Source organism: Aphanomyces astaci, assembly GCF_000520075.1.
Source record: "Aphanomyces astaci strain APO3 unplaced genomic scaffold supercont1.66, whole genome shotgun sequence".
In the NCBI taxonomy this organism is placed as follows: domain Eukaryota; phylum Oomycota; class Saprolegniomycetes; order Saprolegniales; family Verrucalvaceae; genus Aphanomyces; species Aphanomyces astaci.
Window position 1 is genome coordinate 128,512 of NW_009798329.1, and position 9,533 is coordinate 138,044.

The 9,533-nt window shown below is 49.7% G+C and overlaps 4 protein-coding genes across 5 annotated transcripts; 3 read left to right on the plus strand and 1 right to left on the minus strand.

The window, feature by feature from the left end:
• Positions 1-831: 831 nt before the first annotated feature.
• On the plus strand, positions 832-1,434 carry H257_15089 (hypothetical protein; the record flags this gene model as incomplete). Its single annotated transcript, XM_009843077.1, has 1 exon — positions 832-1,434. One exon carries the CDS (start codon positions 832-834, stop codon positions 1,432-1,434), a length of 603 nt encoding a protein of 200 aa, XP_009841379.1.
• A 1,296-nt stretch (positions 1,435-2,730) lies between these two features.
• H257_15090 (hypothetical protein) lies at positions 2,731-3,783 on the plus strand (the record flags this gene model as incomplete). Its single annotated transcript, XM_009843078.1, has 1 exon — positions 2,731-3,783. One exon carries the CDS (start codon positions 2,731-2,733, stop codon positions 3,781-3,783), a length of 1,053 nt encoding a protein of 350 aa, XP_009841380.1.
• A 457-nt stretch (positions 3,784-4,240) lies between these two features.
• Positions 4,241-6,564, minus strand: H257_15091. 2 transcript variants are annotated; one of them, XM_009843079.1, is made up of 8 exons: positions 6,336-6,564; positions 6,232-6,275; positions 6,044-6,178; positions 5,822-5,991; positions 5,710-5,774; positions 5,273-5,483; positions 4,636-4,766; positions 4,241-4,577 (listed from the first exon to the last, which is right to left on the minus strand). In XM_009843079.1, exons 1-8 carry the CDS (start codon positions 6,552-6,554, stop codon positions 4,263-4,265), a joined length of 1,290 nt encoding a protein of 429 aa, XP_009841381.1. In that variant the 5' UTR covers positions 6,555-6,564; the 3' UTR covers positions 4,241-4,262. The 2 variants fall into 2 exon arrangements, with proteins under 2 accessions (XP_009841381.1, XP_009841382.1); XM_009843080.1 differs by having other exon boundaries at positions 4,241-4,766.
• Positions 6,565-7,565: 1,001 nt separating this feature from the next.
• On the plus strand, positions 7,566-8,806 carry H257_15092 (hypothetical protein; the record flags this gene model as incomplete). Its single annotated transcript, XM_009843081.1, has 1 exon — positions 7,566-8,806. The coding sequence occupies one exon, from the start codon at positions 7,566-7,568 to the stop codon at positions 8,712-8,714; it is 1,149 nt and encodes a 382-aa protein (XP_009841383.1). The 3' UTR covers positions 8,715-8,806.
• Between the last annotated feature and the right edge of the window lie 727 nt (positions 8,807-9,533).

Sequence of the window (9,533 nt, forward strand, 5' to 3'; positions counted from 1 at the left end):
TCGCCAATTGTAACGCGCCTGCTCGACCAGGGGCGGTGTGTAATCTTCGGTTTTTACTTCGCTCAACGCTTCATACCTCGTGCTTCGACCGATCTTCTTCGAAGTTCGGTCCTCGTCTTCGTATGCGGCCCTTGTTATCCGGATTCCCCAGGGGAGGGACGGATAAATCCTTGCGGAAATAATCCGGGGAAGCCGGGGATCGAACCCACTGTGTTTCCTTGGCTAGCACACTGTACGTACTATTAATAGTACATTACTGTTAGTACTAGTAGTAGTCGTACTACTGTTGTGCTACATACCCGTTGTTGCCTCCGAATGCTGGAGATCCAGTGAAACACTACCGGTATTCAAACCATAGCACTTTTGTATCGAAGTGCCGGTATCATCATAGGGACGACTTTGCACTCCAAGGGGCAAACTGCACTTGGGTGCTTGCATTAAATCCGAGCGGAAGTTGGCTGTTGTCGATTGTCGAAAACTCGATAAAAGCATAATAATCCACGCTTACTCTGTGTAGACAGACGTAAAGCAATTTCAAATGTAGTATTATCCATCAGTTTCAGCGTGCATACTATATTCCATATATACACGATGCAACGCTGCGCGTGGTTCTCTGTACTACTGTACATACGAGTATACCTCGGCAAGCTATAAGAAAATTAGATAGATAGATACCGGTACATATATGTATAAAAATATAATCTGTATACACATCCCAATTGTCCCAACGTAAACGCCATCTATTTCAAAGTAAGGACACGAAAAACAATAGTACTACCAAGGTTTGGATGACTCAATCCGACATTCGTCAACTTGCATTGAAGCTGCTTGATGGTTGCCACGCTCACGACGACCTGGTCGACCTTCTCATGCGACGAAGTAGCTTTCCTCCTCGATGCATTGGTGGGGCGCCCATTCACAAGCGACAGCTTTGTCCATATCACATCCAACATCCTTCGCCTCGATGCTATTCCTGTTGCGGGCCCGACAGAAATCACGCCATCCCCTACGGCAAAGTTGCTCGTCGCTACATCACCACCACTGTTTCACTGCCTGCAGCCATGTTGTGGGGATGCTATCCGGTGGCCGAGGGGCTATTGCAGTGCTCACGGGGGCAAAGCCAAGTGTAGCGAGCAGGATTGCACCCGCGACCGACAAACGGGCGGCAAGTGTATCAAGCACGGCGGTGGCCTGCGGTGCAAAGTGCAAAACTGTCCCCGATCTGTTCAAACCCGGGGACTCTGCAAAGCCCACGGAGGCGGCGTCCGGTGCCAGGTGATCGGCTGCTGCAATGGCTCGCAAGGAGGGGGGTTTTGCAGGGGCCACGGTGGGGGCAAGAAGTGTGTCGTTCCTGGATGTGACAAGGGGGTTCAAAAGTGCAACTTGTGTACTGCCCACGGCTCGTCCAAGGCTCTTTCGTACGGCGTACATTGATCGACTCCAATGACTGAACCAACGCAACTCCTTTGGCTACCGATTGGGGTACAGTGTGTAGCCAGTCAGTCACCTACGCGCCGAGTAGCATTCACTGTAGCGCAGCGATCAGACTAAGCCAAGTAGATTGGAAGTACCGCACAGTAGTTGGTCGTGTGTTTGAATTGTTTTAGAATGCCACTTTGATGTGTTGCAATATGTGGCCACATGAATCTTGGTGCAAACTACACAGCATTTTGGACGCCTGGGAATAAATAATCTTGGGATACATCAAACCTCTTTGCATGTTGGTCGCTTATAACATGGTGGCCTTTATTTGGCATGCCGGCAGTGTAATGCCATGTCAGACCAAGAATTTGGCCAGTGAATAGGAAGCAGCAATGCTACATACTGGTAGATTCACTGGACTCGGTTGAGCGGCATCGGTCCTGAATTCCAGAGCGCTAAAGTAGAAACAATAGTACAAGCAGAACGTTGGTACTATGTGTATGGTGTACATATATGCATGCTTAACGACTGGGACAGACTGGCGGTGGTGACGAACTTTGAGGCGCCCATGTGATTGCGTTTTCACAGTAGCACTTGTTGGAAATGCAAAGAATCATTCAACGACACCCACCCCACGCATCCATTGCCTCTGAGTTCAAACATGGCAGCCTCACAATTCCGAGTCGCGCTTGCTATGCTCGGTGTATACTGTACAACATTACCCCCCAGTCGTTGGGCCCACCGAGCCCAAACAAATGCTATCATCAATAATAAATCATCGCCCTCGTTAACAGTAAAATCACCACGAACACAACATACTTTCTCACCGACCCTTTTTGTGCTTGTATTTCTTAGAAACAATATATGAAATTCAGTAGGCATTCATCGTGTTTTCGTCAGTGAATTCGATTGTGCCATTAAAATACCTTGATTCACACTAACTGTAAAAACGGTCCAAGTACGTACTACTGTAGTTTGTACACTGGTACACTGTACAGTGTTTACGCTATGGAGTTTGAACATGGCTACTTTTGTGGCCATGCCAACCATTACGCTACAGTGGGTGGTCAGGCGACCTTACCAAACATTTCAACGGTTCAACCATGCAACGACAACCCACTTTGACTTTGGGCTGACCACAAAGGTCAATGTGACCATGGAGGAATCGCAGGTTGGATTACTTTTCGTCGTCTGTGGTGCAATCTGCCTTCTTGAACTCGCTGGCACAACATTGAGTCATGGTGGCACGCCACTGCCCACGCATTGCATCCTCTGACCTCACATTGCCTTTTGCACACTTCGCCCAACATGGAGCCAGTCCACATGCTCACAAATCTCTTTGACGATATCCTCGACTGGGACGCTGCGTTCCACATCGACGACAACATCAAGCCGTTCGCATTCCCATCCTCATTCGGTTCGTCATCCCATACGATGTACGTCGACACCGAGTTGCCTGGGGACGTCAAGTTGGAGTCCCCCACTTCCTCGTCTCGTCCTGACCAGTCATTCTACCCACATCATCCCCATGTTCAACAGCATCCAAGCTGTACTCGTACCGTCGTCCCGCAGCGCCAGTCCATTCTTCCTCCATCCTACAGCATCGTGTCCTCCACGCAGCACAACTGCGCCTTGGAACATCCATCAACTCTCGTCAGTGCCACGAATGAGCCCTCCAATGTGCTTCTTTGTCTGCCACCTGTCGAGGACGATGTGTGGTGGTTTCACGAGTTTGAAGCGTCGCTTCGAGCTGTGCCCCCCCCATCCCAGCCAGCGGCGACTTCGCCTCACCTCGTCCTCCTTAATGCGGAGCACGCGACATTGCTTGAGCTGCTCTTGTCCCCGACTCCCCCTCCAGCATCAGTCCCCGCCGGCCCCTCGTCGTCCGAGTGCGTCGTGCTTGGCTGCCACAACCTGACGTCCTTTGTACGAGGGCGATGCAAGAAGTCGCATGACGGAAAGCGCCGCTGCAATTTCCACGGGTGTCCGTCGGGGCCCCAGACAGGGGGCTTTTGCATCAAGCACGGGGGGGGGAATCGATGCACGTTTGTCGGATGCAACAAAGCCGTGCAGACGGTGGGCAAGTGCAAGACACACGGCGGAGGGGTGCGCTGTAGTGTCGCCGGGTGCGACCGCAGCTCACAGGGGGACAAGAAGTGCCGCCGCCATGGCGGTGGCAAGCGCTGCGGCGTCGACGGGTGCGGCAAGGGGGTGCAGAAGGACGGGTTTTGCGCCGCCCACCATCCTAAGAAGTCCCACGGCCACCGTCAGCCCCGGCGGCGTCGGGGGGGTCGCCATGTGGACAACAGCAGCAACGATGTGCCGCCCCATCAACCAACATTTCAATGCGACTATAGATAGGCACGAGCCGCGAATTCACCATAACTTGAACAATATGACCTTTGGCTCTCCTATAGGCAGTCCAAGTTGGTATGTACACTCTACAATTTGGGATTTTCTGGAAAAATCGGAGCCAACCAGACAGTTCACGACGAACTACCACATATGGTGTCAGTTTTGATGCAAACTTGGAGAAGTAAGAAAAACATTGCTAAAAGATTTCAGCCCTTAGCCAATCAAATAGGCCAATCTGTTTTCATTTTAGCCAATCAAGCAGATTTCCTGGAATTATTAATACTTTCCACAATCCCCCAAGGAAGGGCAAAGTTGGCACAAATATTATAGGAAATCACTCAAAGGATAGTTAGCGTCGTCGCGACAGAGTCAACGTCCCCACGATATTAATATTCTTGTGTGGATATATAATATTTGCTTCTAATCCGTGAATACCGTGTATGTACTGTAGTAGCCACGCAACTGTGCATATGTATCTCTTGTTATTACTGGTACTGTCTGTCAGACGTGGCGCTGGCTGCTGCTCGGGCCACGGCCAATTCGAAGTGCTTCATCTTGGCCACCGTGTCGTTGGTTCGCACGGCCATGAGCGCCGCTTCATTGACGAGACACGCGAGGGCGGCACCGGACGCGCCTTCGAGCTGCGGATGGCGCGCGAGGGCCGCGAGGCTCACGGACGCGTCCAGTCGGATGCGCTTGGTGTGCACTCTCAAGATAGCCTCCCGACCGGCGGCGTCTGGCAGGCCCACGAACACGTGGCGGTCAAAGCGGCCAGGTCGAAGCAAAGCCGGGTCCAGCACCTACGATCGTCCCCAGACGAAATGAATGGCTGACAATCCACCAAACACACTTGTGTACATGCGGTCGGTTTGTGGCGGCAATCACGAGCACGCCCTCTGTGTGCCCTTCAAAGCCGTCCATTTCAGTAAGCAGCTGGTTCAGCGTTTGTTCGCGCTCGTCGTTCGAGTTCAACCCCCCTCGGGCCTTGGCTACAAGGATAAAGTCGATTATATATATATATATATATATATGGTCTAACAGGACATGGGAGGGTACACGTCAAACATATATATATATATATCTTTGAGACTGACAATGGGAGTCGAGATGTGTTTGGATAACGTTACATCAATGTAATATATATATATTACTAGAATATGATACAAGTCAAATATATACGTATATATATATATAATATATACAGTGTATATATCGCAACCTCAATCGAGATATTAAATTTGGTGTCGAGATGTGTTTGGATAACGTTACATCAATATATAATATATATATCTATGTACTGTATGTTGAAACCTCCATCGTGATTCTACCATGTACTAGAATATGATACGAGTCAAATATATATATATATATATATATCGCAACCTCAATCGAGATATAAAATTTAGTATGCGTCAAATACATATACATTATATATTATATATATATTTGACAGATTCAGCATATATAGACATATATATGGGGCCGACAGTCATACCCAGGGCATCGATTTCATCGATAAAGATGATACATTTTGCATGCTGAGATGCCTGTGTGAACAAATCTCGGACCCGCGACGCCCCGCGCCCCACCAGCATCTCTACAAAGTCGGACGCGGAGCAGAAGAGGAAGGCGACGCCTGCTTCCGCCGCCACCGCGCGGGCTAACAGGGTCTTGCCGGTACCCGACGGGCCACACAAGAGGACGCCCTGCGACATACCAAGCATTAAAGAAACATATTAAAAGAGGACTCGGAATGATGGTCGCTACCTTCCAAGCAGTACAGAAACATATTAAAAGAAGGACTCGGAATGATGTTCGCTACCTTCCAAGCATTAAAGAAACGTATTAAAAGAAGGACTCGGAATGATGGTCGATACCTTCCAAGCATTAAAGAAACTTATTAAAAGAACGACTCGGAATGATGGTCGCTACCTTGGGCATTTTCGCGCCAATCGCGTCGTATCGCGTCGGGTGTTTGAGGAAATCCACGATTTCCTCTACAAGAACAAATGTTGGTACAAGCACAGACCATCATTCTTCGCACCGAGTTCCAACTTGGCGTTGTCGATGCCGGCAATGTCAGCAAACGAGATGCGCTGCTGCGTCGACGACGACTTGAGCTTGCCGCGGGTGATGCCATCTTTCGCGACGCCATCCTTACCGCCGCCACCACCAACCAATCCTTGAAGCATGCGATAGGTCAAGGCCAAATATCTATTTGTCGCAGTGAGGGGGATGGAGGCATGCTGCGATTGTGTGTTCGTACATCAAGGGAATGGCGGTGAGAAGCATGGGCAGCGAACGCTTGAGCCACGAGGGTCGCATCGTGCCAAACTCAACTCCGTGCTTTCGAAGGATGTCCAATATGTACGATTGGTCGGTTAGGGGTGGTACGAGGATTCTAGTGGAGCAGCAAGTATGTGATGAGATACAGGCACGAGCGAATGATAGTACCTGTATGTGACGACACCATTCTGCATGCCTTGCTTGAGCGAGACCTGTGCAATGGAAGAGTGAGAAGTCGAGCAGTCAGTCATCGAGGACATGCATGCATGTACCAGAAAGAAGTCGGACGCGAGCGACACCTGCCGCACGTTGTTTTCCGCGGCATGCCGAAGAAACGTGCTAAAGAGAAGGGTCGGCTGGGGCTTCCATGCTACTGAACGACGCAACAAGCCTGACGATGCAAGGATGCACAGAAGAGCATACGTCTTCCAATTCAGGCGACTCTGCGCGGATGCCCACAGCGTCCGTATCGCGACGAGGAGGTTTACCATGCCCAACGACGGATTGAAATATCGTGTTGATGACGCAAAGCCGTACCCCGGGGCACATAAGTATACACTAATTCACCATTCACCACACTAAATTGTCCTAACAGTAATTTGACCCTCGTTTTTTGTTACTGTAATGTGCGTATTGGTTACTTACAAATCCGCATATATTATGTTACTTTGAAATGTGACAAATCCGCATATTGGTGCGTAATGCCGGCTCTCGAATAACGCACCAAACTTGAATTGGATCTGTCGAAAACAACTGATTTTGGCGAACTTTCAAGCAAATATTAGAGAATATGTGGTGAGGTATTGCATTGTACAGTAATATCGCATGGGGCAGTCACTCAATATGTCGAGTTCTTTGTGTTGCGAACGGGGCACTCACTCGTTACCAGCGCCATCACAAAATCCACTTTGACTACCTACTGTACAATGTACTCCCTAGTAGTACTGTACTGTATGAGTAACACTCTAACTTATAAGATCGATCCCCACATTGGCCAAGCCCAGCAACTACACTCTACGTATACCAGGTGTGTTCAAGAGGGGGGGAAATATCTCCCAATAACGTTACACGTCGAAGGCCTTCAGGTTCCATTTTCAAACCCAAACGCACACAAGGGCAGCAGTTTGGAGTACATACTTTCTTGCGACAACCGAGCACAAGGAGCACACGAAACCACCCCCGGTTGCCTGTCTTGCCCTGACCAGTTACGCTGTGGTTTCGAGGCTGCTGTAAGCGCGACCCTTCCTGGATTGCTAAGTTAGTTGCGTTAGCGTAGAAAGGTCCAATCAATGACGGCTTATGTACTCCTACCTACTGTATGATTCGTCGCACTGCGACCTCGCGTGAGTAAGGACGGTCGTTCTGTGCCGAAGCCACAGCGTTGTAACTGGTAGACAAGTGCTTGTATCAAACGTGACACCCTTGATACAAGAACGCATACAATGGCCAAGTGTCGGTGGATTCAACCTTGGGTGTCAACCTCTACATCCAGTTTCATTTCGATGGTTCAGTGGCGAAGGCGTGTCGGCGGCAGCTTTGTTGTGGTCGCAGCGATGGCAGCACTTGCCTTAGCAGGTCCATCCACGCCCGTTATTGGCCCACAGGTTTTAACCACAAGCATAGCAGTCAACACCACCAACGCCACACAGACGACTCCTACCACCACTACACGCAGCACCACGACCGACACACCAACCACGACGACACTGCTTCCTACGACCGCAGTCCCCAATACAACCACCGTCCAGCCAACAATCACCACTGAACAGCCATCCACGGTCGCCCCAACTACCACACCAATCACCACCGCAACGCTCGCTCCAGTGACCAACACCACAAATTTACCCACGACCACCGTGACAGTCCCACCCACAACTGTGCCCACCACAACGACCAACGCTCCGACACACGTGACAGTCATTGTTCAGATTGCTGCGTCGCCATCGCCGCCAATATCCACCACGGATGGCTCTACCGAATCTGCGGCATCGGCGATGGAGGAATCGCCTTCAGGAGAGCTTTCTGCTCCGGTTGTGGCGTGCATTATCGTCGGCGGTCTCATTCTCGTATGTCTTGCCGTCATTGCAGTCATGAGCTTCCAGCGACTAGTGAGCAAGAAGCGACGGTTGGACAAGCAAGATAACATGGCGATGCGCTCCAACTTTGACGAGTCTCAACTTGACAGCAGCATGCTAGATCATCATTCGACGGCGGACGGGCCGAGCCGGTACTATCCCCCGTACTCCAAGCACCCGCCAAAGTCGCCCGTTCCCGTCCTAAGTTTGCGGCATTACGAGAGCGACACGGCGTCCACAGTCAAGACCGATCTGTCCATCAAAACCGACAGCGATACAAGCTTCCACATGTATGGCCGACCCACGAGCGACAGCATTGACTCGTATCGACCAAGTCCCCATGGCGACGTGTATCGGAATATGACGTCACCGTCATACACGCCTCACACGAGGGCGAGCCATACGTTCTCGGACACGCTGACGGCTAGTCACCGCACCAACGACTTCTCGTTCAGCACTCAATTCTCGCGCGTGAGCAGTATGTCCACGTTTAGGGCGTATTCATCCAACTTGCTCCTACGGAACAGCGACGACTTGTCGGTGTACAGTGATCGATCGGATGGCACCATTTTTTAGTGATAGTCGCTTAGAAGTAAGTATATTCCCCCCAGTAATTTACAGCACATGCCCAGAGGACTGGTGACATAATCCTCACGTTTCTTGCCTCCACAACTTACTTGTTCGGCTTGCCCACCCTCGCCAACATCAACCTCGTCGCTCAACCCATCGCATGTCTCGCTGGATGGCTGGCTTGGTTGTTTACGCGAGCTGAATGAGCCAATTTCCTGCTGTTTATATTGTCGATTTGATAGTACAAATTTGGGGAGAGGGTGCAATCGAATCGCGCCGACCAAACAACCGATCCACAATCGATCTGATTGGTTGTTGAATTTCATTGAAGAGGTTTTGATTGGTTAATAATTTTGAGCTCATCTGAAGTAGCCAATCAAATCGATTTAAATACCAACGCCACAACACAATGAAATTTCACTCGAAAGCACAGCACAAAATACAACTCACAATTCAGGAGTTGATACCCTAATATTGTGAATTACTACGTAGTATTCGCTAGAAACTTCGAATCAATATATCACACTGGAGTTGTTCTGATTGGTTGAATATACTTGTCCTTTCGTCAAGAGCCAATCAAATATACCCACTCAAAAATGGATTAGCCAATACTATTGTTAATTGGGGTAGCGTCGGGTATTTTAATACCCGACGCTATGAATCACTATTAAAATAGTGATTCGTATCGAATCCACAATAAAAAACACAGCATATATTTTGGGATTTGATAGCACTAATCCGGATACTGGTGACTATTTCCGGATATGGTTGCCCGCTTTGCGCGTGTTTGATTGGTGGATGGAACATCGATTCCACTTCTCACCA

Excerpts from the sequence above, each read along its gene's own strand:
- H257_15091 (XM_009843079.1), bottom strand. The coding sequence starts at position 6,554 with ATGGTAAACCTCCTCGTCGCGATACGGACGCTGTGGGCATCCGCGCAG. Across the intron at positions 6,276-6,335 it reads TCGCGTCCGACTTCTTTCTG|GTCTCGCTCAAGCAAGGCAT; the intron begins GTACATGCATGC and ends TCCATTGCACAG. Across the intron at positions 4,767-5,272 it reads CGATGAAATCGATGCCCTGG|CCAAGGCCCGAGGGGGGTTG; the intron begins GTATGACTGTCG and ends TTATCCTTGTAG.